The sequence below is a fragment of the Seriola dumerili genome, unplaced genomic scaffold (assembly GCF_002260705.1).
Source record: "Seriola dumerili isolate Sdu_G_001 unplaced genomic scaffold, Sdu_1.0 BDQW01012242.1, whole genome shotgun sequence".
NCBI lineage: Eukaryota > Metazoa > Chordata > Actinopteri > Carangiformes > Carangidae > Seriola > Seriola dumerili.
The window spans coordinates 520144-533379 of record NW_019186497.1 but is presented as its reverse complement, the minus strand read 5'-3'; the positions used below and the strand labels follow the sequence as shown (position 1 = coordinate 533379).

At 39.0% G+C, this 13236-nt stretch overlaps 1 protein-coding gene across 1 annotated transcript in view; it reads left to right on the top strand.

Annotated features, from left to right (window-relative positions):
- The first annotated feature begins 282 nt into the window (after positions 1 to 282).
- The window catches only part of cntln (centlein), an 81361-nt gene continuing 68407 nt past the window's right edge, over positions 283 to 13236 (top strand). Inside the window, exons 1-6 of the mRNA XM_022770109.1 lie at positions 283 to 369; positions 4274 to 4362; positions 6190 to 6274; positions 9601 to 9735; positions 10664 to 10828; positions 12553 to 12686. Coding sequence (XP_022625830.1) covers positions 289 to 369; positions 4274 to 4362; positions 6190 to 6274; positions 9601 to 9735; positions 10664 to 10828; positions 12553 to 12686 — 689 coding nt within the window. The 5' untranslated portion in view covers positions 283 to 288. The remainder of the gene's footprint in view (positions 370 to 4273; positions 4363 to 6189; positions 6275 to 9600; positions 9736 to 10663; positions 10829 to 12552; positions 12687 to 13236) is intronic.

The following is a 13236-nucleotide window of genomic DNA, read 5'->3' as shown; positions in this document are numbered from 1 at the left end:
TGTTCACTTTTACTAAATAGACTTCCAGTGAGTTTACTTGTATCGTCCTGCAAGTGTGCTACAGTAGCTAACGTCAGATTAAAAATACAGATCCGCTGCCTGTATTGCTTTCAACAAGATAAATTAAACCCGTTTCCAAATTAACAGTGTCACGAACAGTCTTACATGCCCATATATTGCCGTTTGTATGATCTTGTTCTCCACTGCTACAAGTGTTACTGCTGTTATGAGAGACACCAAACTGATATCAGTTTTTATTTTGCTCCCTGCTTTGCTCTCAGTTCCAAAATGTCTTCCCAAGACCACACTCGTATCCTGCTTTTGGAGGAGCAAGTGAAGAGTTTATCAGATGAGCTAACGCAATGCCAGGTATGTATGAATGTACTGTACACTCAGCTGTCAGTTTATTAGGTACACCTAGCTAAACTAATTAGACAGTCTTGCAATAAGTCCAAACTTCATTAAAGATATAATGTTTATTTACATTTTTCAGAGTGGTGATGATTCAACTGTATGATGCTGTACTGCATTATACAGACAGGTGTTTCTGTTATTGAACCCATCCCTCAAAATTAAAACAAGTATCTCAAATAGATGAAGCACAAACTAAACATTATATCCTTCATGGAGGTAGGATTTCTTTCAGGACTGTTGTATGAGACTGCATTAGTTTAGCTAGATGTACCTAGTAAACCGTCAGCTGTGTCCAGGAGGGACGTGTACACACTGCTGCATTCTGTTATCTGCTGTCTGAGAAGGCTGCAACCAACCATTATTTTCATTATTGATTAAGTTGCCAATTATTTTTTTGATTAATTGCTTTGTCAATAAAATGACAGTAGTTAGTGGAATATGACTGTTATAATTTCCCACAAACCAAAATGGCATCTTCAAATGTCCTGTCCTGTTCTGTTCTGTACAAATTATTTGAAATTTTTGCTGGAAAAATAACTAAAACTACCATTTAATTATCAAAATAGTTGCCTGTTAATGTTCTGTTGGTTGACTAATCGGTTGAATGACCAATTGTGCCATCTCTGTAAGAAACACAAATGGCTTCCTTATAAGTGAGTAAGTTCAATCTGCAAATGTCTAGACATGTTGGCAATTGTTCAGCTCACTAGTTAAGTTTTCAATGTTCAAATGCCCCACTGTGATTATCTCACTGTGAGGTACAATCTAAGTCTCTGACTGTACACTAATGCAGCAATAAAGGTGAATACTATTTGCTATTTGACTCTAATTAGTATGTGACCTGTTGTTTCACATAAGCATTTCATGGGCCTGTTGAAGCAATGAATGAAACATGTTATTCTTGTCAGTGTAAAAATTGCTTTTTTCCCCCTCTTTTCACTGTTTAATCTCCGTCCGCTTTATTAGATTTCAAACCATTTCATTTGTAATTACCATTATTTTCATTTCATTATTGATCAGACAAAGACATCTGATTCACCTAAGATAGGCCTACATACAGAGCATGCCTTCAACATTTAAAATCATTAAAGACAATAAGGATTTCTGGGGAGATAACAATGCATCATTCAGCCGTGTCTGTTTCAGCTCTACTAATTTTTACCCAAAAAGAATGAACTTATGACCAGCAGTTGACGGTTGGAATTGAAAAGCATATTTCATTTCATGGTATGTTGTGATTTAAAGATGAGTTTAATTTACTTGCAGTGTATTTTAATTGTTCATTATTACTCTTTTGTTCCAAAAGTATGCAAATATCCTGACGTCAGTACTTTATTGAATGTTCACTGAAGACAGTAAATGGTGTGCAGAAAATATCTGCCTCCAGAGTACATTTGAGTAAATTGACACCCCCCCCACACCTCCATTTTGTATTTGTTCAGATAAATACAAATGCACAGATACAGAAAGTGCTTATGGACAGATTTGAGAACATTTCCTCTTCACTTTGTAAGTCAGTGATTGAGGGAGGGTGTCCTTGCATACTCACCACCAGGTGGTGCCTAATAACATGAGTGAACTGAACCCAGCAGTACTCACTTTGCATATCCACATTACCTTGCTATACAGGTATGTAGACAACTGTGGGGTTCAGATGATGTGTTACATTTGAGTCTTTATTAGACTATAGTTACCACCGAACACATGGGACAGAAACATTCGCTGCGGTGCTGTTTGACTGTAACTGCACGTGTGCCTCTTACTTTATTTATCCTGTGTATAAAGTTTAGTTTGACTTTTGAAGTTAACTTTCTAAATCTACTCAGAAAGCAACGTTTCACACCTTCATTTCATAATTTGTAAGAGTTACAAGTATAGGCCACCTGAGGGTCAAATCCATGCATTGTACACCTTTGTAATTCAATAAAAACTTAATTTGCTTCTTATTCACTAGTATTGGGTTTTAAAAGTTGATAGCTAAAATGCTGTAGGCATCATAAAAAGCACATTTTAAGAATCAGCTTTACGTCACTGTATTATCAGTCTAATAACGATGCATATATCTCATCAGGGTTATCAGAGTGGCCTGTGATAAATTTCAATTATGAAACATTATTTGTAAACTATATGTAACAAAGAAAATAGTTGTTGAATGTTAACTCAGGCGTTTCCAATACTTGGGCAATCTAATAAACATGCACTTTGTCACCAAAAAAACTTTCATATTACAAATTTCTTATCTCTGAGTATCACTAAGTTGGCCTTTATCCTGCTAACATTTTGACATGCAAATGAGAGCAACTTTTCACTTTTTCACCCATGTTAAAATGTTTCTTTCAGTTGTAATGCACTACATTAAAGTGCTACAAGTTTACCAGTGGTACTTTGTTCACTTCACACTGACAGTTCCTGCTGCCTTACATTAAACTGACATTGAAACCATCCTTGGTGGTCTTGTCTAAAGCAGGCCATCAGTGATTCTGTCTATCTAATAGGGACCTTTAGTTGTGCAGTGTACCATTTAAGTAGTGGCATTAGAATACCATTGATGTCTTAAGTCTCTGGCAAGATGTACTTCAGGACAGCCATTAACTACAAAGAGTCTCATCTGTCGGCCAGCAAATGTTCCTACTAGACCATGCTAATTTTATTAATATGTGGCTGAATTCCAGTGCTTCTTTTTGGTATGTTTAGCCCATGGTGTTTCAGTGTCTAGATTCAAGATGAATAATTCAGCGATCATCAAACGCACATTCAATGCATCTTTAAGTACACATACGTCAGACGAGAGCTCTTGATGAGGGTCCTGACTGAACACTTGTCTCTGGATTGGCTAATGGCAGCCAAAGGCCAGGCAGAGGGAGACCACCTATTTCAAGTCAACCATGCTGCTTAATTTCATCGTTAGCTGCATTGCAGGGTTGATTTGGTGAGATCTCTATCCCCATTCACCCTATTCCCACTCTGTATACACACACACACTTACATACAGATGCATACAGAGACAGAGATCTACAGTCCTTCCACTTTATATGTTCAACTCATGGTCTTATCAAGGTCTGCTTCTGCCATTTTAGTAAATAATTGATTAGACACTTTTGAAAAGGGGGTTAAAATTCATATACTAATTGGAGACCAGTAGATTCCAGTGGGAGGGATGACTTTTATCTTATGATGATGTGAACATAATTTATCAGATAATTTTATATTAAGTCGATTTGGTATAATTCTGTCTTTTAATGTCAGAAAATGTAGTTTTTAGATGTCCCTCATTAAATGTAATGTAGCTTAAAAATGTTTGAAAAACCAGCGAGACAATTTGAATTGGAAATGTGTCAGGGGCTGGCTGGGTTTTTCTACTTGAAGATGACTCTCTCTGTCATCAGCTTTGAGTTTCTTTGGGGCTAGTTACTTTGGAGCTGTAGTGGAAAACATATCCGGAGAGCAATTGATTAATAAAGAAAATGCAAGCTCGACTGCTGTGTTTTGATTTGGATCCCAGCTCTCCCCAGTCATAAATAGTGCATAATGACAAGTGTCAATGCTTGCTCCCCTTGAGTCGAAGGTCACATCTCAGCCATGGAGATTCCTGTTAAGAGAGGCTCATGATTAGAGGGGGCAGGCCAGATCAAAAACTATTTTGTACAAGATGTTTAAATTATTGATTGACTAACCCTTATGTCGTATGCTAATGTCATTGAGCATCCTATTTAATTTTTTGTTTTTTAGTGAGAAAAGCTTAGATGTGCTGTGGCTTTTCTTGTGTGCCTTGCTGCATTTTAAGACATATTTATCAAAAGCTATTTATCTCAATTAAGAATAACAGCTGTTGACTTGCCGAAATCCTTTATTTCCACAGGCAGACAAGGAGTTTGTGTGGTCCCTATGGAAACGCTTGCAAGTGGCAAATCCAGACTTGACCCAGGCTGTCAGTTTGGTGGTTGAGCGGTGAGTAGATTCATCTTTAAAAGTGCTACCTGAGAAGCTCAACAGCTGAAAATTCCTTTATCTTACAAGTGAGGAGAAATATGTGTGAAAGTCGTTCAAGGGGTGTTTAAGGCACCTTGGCCATTCTACTGGGGTTACGACGGAATCTGGTGCAGATGCTGATTTAAGCCTTCTTATCCCCGGTCTAGCAGTTCAACCATGGAAACCCTTTTAATGAAAACACTCTTCCTCTGCCGCTCCCATACTGGACAGTTGAAACACTCCTGCCAAATACTTGTCTTTATCGGATAAATTGTGAGATTGAATATGACCTCTTTTGCAGGGTGGCTAAGTTATATGAAAAACAGTGGCATGGGAACTTTCAGAAAGGATGGAGGGAGGTTCAAGCTGCCCAGCTGCACAGTGGGAAAAATTGAATAAATTTTCCCATATTAGGAAAAAAAATATTTGACTTTAAATTGTTTTTGATGCATGTATCACTTCAGTGTGAACACCTATTCAGTTGTTTTTTCCACTTGTTCCAAATGCCATTGACATTAGTGTAAAGCTTCATTCAGTACTTCAGTTTTTACTGAGTTTTTTTCTTTTGGGGATGCATTAGAATGATATTTTCTCTGTCATGGGTGCATATCACATACTTTTTGAGGTCTGTCAGTTGTTGCTAGACCCTTAATAGGGGTAAAACACAGTGCAGCAGTGTGCAGAGAGTTCCTCAGTACCTGTGCCTCTCATTTCTTCTCCACACCCTCTTCAGTTCCTTTATAGCCCCTTAGGAAACCCATCAAAGTATGTTGCTCTGCTGAGACTGGTGGGGGAACATGCATCCAGAGAGTGTATCTGTATTGTATCACCTGATGCGCAGGAGAATATTGACATGGTAATTGTGTCGACTCCAGTCAAGCGCTGGTGCCCATTGGGAATTGCCATTCACCCACCCCTCCCCTTCCTGTGCGGATCTTGTAGAGTGATTGGTTGGTTGCTCAGGACATGGTGAACACAGCCCAATATACGAGGAGATGTAGCTAGGGCGGCCTACGTTCCAGCTCCTCCAGGGACACCGGATACTTATTTCAGTGTCTACCAGGGGAGAGGGCTGATCAGAAGAAGCAAAGAGACGAGAAAAAAGGCCTCGAAGATAGGAGGTGTAAAAGGAGCAAGTGATGAGTGGAGGGAATGGAGAGCCCCTGGTGGCCTAAAGCAGTTTAAACAAACAGGTCCCCAATTGATGCCTTGTTTTTGTCTCCCTAAAAGTTCATTATGATAAAAGAGGCACTAGTGGGCATGAGACAAAAGTTCAGAGTTTGGTGCTGCAGCACTGTAATAACAAATGAGTGAGCGAACCTTTTCTAAACACTTTTCTTAAAGTTTAGCATTACTAAATGTGATAAGGGTAAAAATAACATTGCTTATATGTAATGGGATGTAAAGGGATCTTCTTTATTTGCTAGTTAGAGCAGTTGAAATTATAGTTGGAAATCCACATTTTGTAAGACACTATTGAAGGATCTTGAATGACATCAGACATAACACTCACTAAAAATATTGTATATACAAACCATTGCTATTTCTGCTTGTATTTGTCCTTTCTATATACTGTATATCAACTGTTATTTAAAAAAATCAACAATAAAACAATTACCTTTTTAAAAAAAAAAAAATTATATATATATATATAAAAGGAGATATGGGCTCTTTTTTAAAGGTGGGGTATCTGTTGGTATCTGTGAGGATGTACTTTGCATTCCCCAATTGTTCTAACTCCACACCCTCAAGTCACTCAATTGTAGATCACCATGGTTATTTGTTTTCCTTTTCTCTTACTTCTAGTGAGAAGCACAAAGCTGAAATTAAGGACAGGAAAGTGTTGGAGATCCTTCAGTCCAAAGACTACACAATACAGGAGCTGGAACAGGTACAGTACAGTTTGGTCCAGCAGGTTGTAACTTTTTGTGTTGAAGAAATGCCCGTTAGATCTCGGTGACATAATAATGGTGGTGGTGGTGGTGGGGGGGTTACAGGGTCCTCTCTCACCTGTTGTCATTACAAACACATGTTTAGTAGCTTGCTTAAATATCAAGTGAAACTATAAAAGCTAAATGTAAATAAATCATAAAAAAATTCATAACCAACAGAATCTGTGTGTGTTTTTAATTGAACACCTCAAGCTCTTTCTCCCTCTTACCTGCTTTCTTTTGCATCTCCCCTTGAGTAATATTTCTTGATGGTATGATGGCTAACGATAATGACATCACTAATGTAATTTACTCCAAATCATCATCCCTTCACTGAAGCATCTGTCAGTCCCCTTCATTAGCGTCTCTCATCCAGAATCGTGTTCGTTCCTAATGAGACTGGCTGTAATGGAGTCATCAACTTGCCAGTGTCTTTTTTTTTTTTTTACAGTGCCTTCCTCAGCCATTTTACCACTGAACCAGTCGATACAGTAGTCATAGTAGTAGCTCATAGAAGCACAAGATATGTGATTATATCAAACTTTATTTCAGTGCTAGTTTGAGGGCAGTAAAATGGTACAGTCAGCCAACCTAGTGCAGTATTTTCTCACAGGTTTCCAACAGATGTGAATGAAACATCTCATAAGTGCAGGGACTCCTAAGTAATATGGCATAATCCTCTTGATGGGTATGGTCCTCTTGTTGTGGGTGTGTTATGAACATTCTGCTTCAATCAGTTCTTAAGTCTGACGGATGCATTAGTGGCCACGACAGCCAACTTGAAAGCAAATCTCCCAGCCTTCATTTGTATGACCTCTGGATAGGACTGTGCTGGCACTGCAATGAAGTCAGGGAGGATTGGCTGCTCTACAATATAAGAGAAATGTATCATAAACTTACTGTGGAACAGACATTTTGTATAAGACAAGATTATAAGATGAAGTAAAATGATGGCTTTATTATTTTGTGTCTATGCAAAAAACCCAGCTTCCTGTAGCATACAAAGACTTTTTTGACATTTGCTACACTGTATATGCCACTAGGGAAATGAAATACTGAAACACTTATCTTTTTTACATTAATATCAGACCTTGGTTTCACCATGAATGTTATTGTTCAAAAATAGTTCATTCATATGCTGAATGGGATTTGATTTGAGTGAAGGCTGCTTCATTTCAATAAGGCTATTGTGAAGACTTAATTGATCTTTAATAGCTGAGTTGAGTTGAGTTAACTTTATTGTCATTACAATAAACATTGCTAGGAATTTGCCTTGTTGAGCTAATAGTGCAACATTCAACATAATAATAATAAATCATATACATAAGAACATCTTAAATACGCAAAAGTACGATAAATGTAAAAGATAAGTTAAAAGTGATATACCCTGGTAATGTATTTAATGTAGTTGTCACCAGTGCCTTAAAAGCGGTGACTGGCAGATCAGCAGAGGCAACCGCACATTTTTAATCTTTTAGTACCAACTTTAAAGATTGTGCCAATGTGTCTTAGACTTACAAACCAACCTTTTGTGATACTAATAAAGATGAACGTTTACCAGCCTCCAGCTAAAGGCTATAGTGTACTAACAATGCAAGCAGGGTGACTAAGTAGAGTAAAACCATCCCTTTGATTATCTGCTTGAGGAGCTGCTGTAATTAAATGATTCATTTATCGCTCTTGATCTTTATAAAAAAATGTTTTAAATGTAAACCTCTTTATACTATGTTAAATCAATTTACCTGATGCGTTTCAAATTTGCTTTCATAGAAAACAGTTTCATATTTGTGCTCTTTTGCTTTGAAAATAATCTCATTCTCCTCTTTAAGCTGTTGGGAATGAAACTTTGAAAAGCTCATTAATAGCACTTGGCTCTGTGCTGTGTCATCCAGCCCTCTTATAGTCATCATCTCATCCATAGTCTTGAGCCATACATACCCAAATAGTGATTAATTGGTTTTTCCTTTTTTTTTTTTTTTGGAGATGTGATGGTCTGCTGAGTCCACACAGGATCTCATACTCCTCTTAATGTGTCAGCTCTCCAACTTTGATGAAGTTTTTTTTTCTTCCTGCTCCTCTTTTTTTATTCCACCTCGTTTTCTATATACTTTCCCTCGCTACTCCTTTCCATTTTTGTAACATAATTAGCTTTCATTTTTGAACTGCACTGGGAATTTTCAAATGCTAATCTTTCTGTCCTAGACCTCTTAACTTGGCGGAACCCCCTTTTTTTTCCGCTTCTATCAATTGAGCACTACTGGGGTTCAAATTGTTCTTGCCTACCTCATTATCAACGTTTGAATTTATTGTCTGCTCTCCAGTATAAATCTCTATTAAAGCCCCTCTGTTCTTAGCACGGGCGAGCTAGGAGTAGCGAGGAACGCTAAATCCACTATCTGGATATATCTGAGTGATTTCCCTCAACATGGCAATTAATTGCATCCCAGAGCACAGTGTTATTTGAGAGAAGGGTGTACCCACAGAAGGCTGTGGATTACCAGCCAATGCCAAACCCCAGCTGATGCAGTGTTAAGAGGCCAGCCTCCTCCTACTAAGGCCACAAAGGCTGCCAAAAACATGAAGTGAACATATACCAGCATCAAAAATGGGTGGTCATTAAAATTATCGCACCCTTTCTTATGTCTTCTGTCATTAAATTAATCATCATGGAGTTTTATGATGTTTTGTGATTCATTATAGAATTAAACTGAGTATCAGTTAGATCTTAATAGTTGAGTGTGTGTGGTCACTTTCAGTTTAGAACTGGAACAACAAAAAATGTATTTGCAACTGTTTTGATAATCAGTTAATCATTTTTAGTAGTAGTATAAAGTCCTCATATGTGTGAATTTGCAATTTTTCAAACTGAATGTCTGAGTTTTGAATTGTAGGTAGGTAGGAAGCAAGGCATTTAATGATGTCACCTTGGGCACTAGGAAATTGCGATGGGCATTTTTCATTGTTTTCTGATGCTAAAGCTATTATGAAAATAATCATTATTTGCGTCATTATTTCTGTGCGACAGCCTTAAGGGCAAAAAATATGTATATATTTTTTTAATTAACATGTTTTATATTTAATATTTACTGATATAGTTTTGAGCAATCAGGTTTTAAAGCCTGGTAAATGTTTGGTTCATTTTTATGGACCAATCCAAACCCTGTTTTTGATTTGAGTTTTCCAATACTTAAAGGCATAATGTAACCTGCATGTAATCTTTTTCTGTCCCTCTTTCTCATTAACTGTGTTGCCCTCTGTCTTCTTTTTTTCTCACCGTCTGCCACAGAAAGTGACAGGACAGCAGCAGGAGATTAACAACTTGGTGCAGAGGAGGACGACAGTGGACGAGGAGAGTGCCTTAATGAAGAAGGAGCTGACAGCTCTGCGTGAACAACTGGTCAATAAGAATCAGGAACTCGAGGTTGGTGGAACAAATTTTCAGCGGCAGTCTGGGCCTCAGAGTCAAAAAGTGTCTTCTCTGTGTGGCACTGAACACGACAAGTCCCCCGTGGCTATAGCCACAGGCGTTTGAATCATTTAGAGGAGGAGGACGATTGGTCAGCCCTCTTGAACACAATCTCTATGTCTTTGTGTCTTTTCCTCTCGCTTTTCAACCTCACTCTGTCTCACCCTTTCTTGTTTTTAGCTTTCTTCTTGCTACTGACAACAGAGAATACTTAACAGCTGGAAAGTGTGTGTGAGAGAGAATAAGAGGGAGAGAAAGGAAAGCAGGTTGTTAACTTGCAGATAAATACTTAATGACTGCTTCTGTGGGGGAAAGTGAAAAGTGTGCATGTGATGGTGTGGCTTCTCCCTAATTATGCTTAGATGGGACCCGGCTATGATTAATTGATAAAGGAATGATCCTTACACAGTCTTGGTGAGGTCTCATGGCGAGAAATCGTAGGGGACAGCATCAAAGGAGACCTAGGTTGAGTCTAATGGGTCTTGCAGCAAGCACCATTCTCATTAGGAGCCTGTCATTAAAGCTGACAGACTGGCCCCTGTACCTGCATGAGCCCAGCTCTTGCAGCACGGCTCGGCCCACACCAGCCAACATCTGGCCGTGTGGGCCCAGTCATACAGCACAGGTGACCTTGGCCAATCAGCAGCCCATGCAGGGGGCTCCCGCAGAAAAGCCGGTCCACTGTTTACATATTCATTTCAGCCTCAGCCCCATGGGTTGCTTCTCTTTTTGCATCACTCAGTCTTTCTTTTCTCATTTTCTCAGTTTGAATCGCTACTTTTTCTGTTTCTCTCCTTTCGTCACTGTTGTTTATTTGGCCCTCATGACCTCCCACTCTCCTCCTCATACACACACCTCTCTCATCCAGGAAATGAAGACGGAGTGTAGGAGGAAAGGGGAGGAGGAGCGGCAGGTGGTGCAGGCTCTAGAGGAGGAGAAAGAGGGATTAACTTCCCGCTGCGCCGCCCTGCGAGCTGACCTGGAGGAGAATGAGAGGCAGGCCAATAGCCAACGAGACCAGAGGGATGCTGCCCAGGCCAGAGTCAAGGTATGAACACGGTGACAAGTCCATTCAGAAACACACACCCACACACAAAGTTGTACCTGTCCTCTATCTTGTATACACCTTGAACTCTGATCCCTCACATCCTTTCCTCCTCAGCATGTGAATGTAGAAAGATCTCTGTAACAAAGCGCACAATTTAAATATGCAGAGACTATATTCAAAGGAAGGAAAAATTATGATTTAACACGGGGAGACCAAACTTCCTTCCACTCACCTGATGACCACAACTGAAGACTCCACACCTATAAATTTTCATGTCATTTGCATGTGTGGGTGCAAGAATTTGTAGGTTGTTGTGTGTTTTCTGTCATTCATTCTACCCATATGCAAGTAGGTGATTTTCTGTCCATTGTTCCAGTCATCATTATTTATTATCAATACTTTCTATCTCTGTGGACATGAGAAAAGCTCACATTCTGCCCATCCTCATAGACTAATCATTATGAAACATATTGCTACTCTAGTCAAATCGAGTCAGACAGAAAGTCTTGTATAAGTCAGGGCTGCAGAGTAATTACACTTGGACGGGATGAAGCCCGGCAACTAGTCTATGCACATCCATCACAGCCTAAGACACTCCACCTGTTCCTCATTTTTAGTATCATACATTGATTTGAAAGATGGAGATGGAGAATGTGGGGTGTGCGGTGGATACATCATGCCAATTTGTTTGACATAGCAAAGATTTGTCAAGGAATTTATCATTTAATCCAGTGCATGCATAGATAAGGTATGCCTATTATATAGTTACATACGCACACACACACACACACACACACACACACACACACACACACAGACACACACACACACACACACAACCTTATCTTTAATGAATAGCTAACCTTAGTCTACTGTAATGTGTTTTTGTTATTTTGTCCACCCAAACAAACCTAATTTCTGTTTTATGCACTCTTTGTGTTATAGAATTTTTTCATTTCCTTTCTTGTCATTACTTATTGCTAATTCATTTTTCATATGGTTAATTCTGGCCCTGTGAAACACGGTTTTTAATTATGTTTAAACTATCGAGGCCTGGAGACCTTTGAGTGTTTGATGCCATGCCATCTGCGCTGCACTGATTGTTTCTTCTTATTAAAGAAAAGCTGTCACTAACACCTTGTCTACACCTGCTACATATTGAGAGCAGCACAATAGCAGCAGCTGCAGTCTTACGTTGGTGTGTACATCTTGTCTGTTCAGGCACAGTGCTGCTATGCACTTAGAAGTGTTGTGACAATGCTAACAGCCCAGTACACAATCAATCAAGTTATGTATGTAAATTGAAAGAAAACAGACTTGGAGCTTGAAAAGATGCTTTTGCTTAGCAACGTGTTGTGCGGTGTCCAACATATACGCTTTATCACATTTCCAAATGAAACATCTCTAATTCCAGTGCACAGTAGGTAAAGTCAACCACACTGGTCTGTAAACTCAGCACAAACGCACAGTGAAGAAATGTCTTTACTTGCAAAAAATAAAAATAAAAATTCCAATAATAAATATTGATTGATATTATATCAAAGTGACTGTAGTGGTCAGAAGTGCAAAAATACATGAGATTCAGATGTTTTGATCCTCTTCTGTGATCATCAGCACAACTGCTCTTCAGTGTTTTCAGGTGGAATATATTGTGAAAAGCCTAATAGATATCATATTATGTATTTTGAAAGTGCTTTAAACTTGAAGGCACTCTACTTTACCAGGACCTGGAGGAGGAGCTACACAATGCCTGGCAGGAGTTGTCTCGCTTGCAGAGTTACAGTAGCAGTCTGGCAGGCCAGCTCTCTTCCAAAGAGGGGGAGGTGGCGGCAAAAGAGGGGCAACTCGTTCAACTTCGGTGAGGCCTACCAACTGAAATATTGCCCACTACTGTTTGTTTTCTTGTAACAACCACATCTTTATAAGCGATTTTTTTTTGTTAATCTAATGAGCTGAAGGAAGTATCGATGTGTCCTGTGTAGACATATGTGTATACATCACTTCACATAGGTTACTGTGTGCAGCAGCTAGTATATTTCTCTACACCATGAGGCTTGGGGGTGTCACAGATTTCTTCCACTCTGGCTCACGTAAAGCCACTTGATAAGCCCTGCATAGTGGATGTGCTTTAAAAGAGGGAGAAAAGGGAAACAGGGCAGGCTTTGGCTAAGCTTTAGTCGATATGATAAAAACTGTGAGAACCGTAGGAGCCTTAGTGGTAATCTCAACCTTTTTTAACTACTTTTCTGTTTTAATGCCAGAGGCACTTTGACATGTCAGTCACACCAGGGCTAGAGACCATTCTTAAGGTTTTAGCTAGGTGATTAAAGATGTCCTCATGTTAGAGAGCACTTTGTGATAATTCCATGGGACACAAAACAAATTTCAGAAATGAACTTTAATGTTGT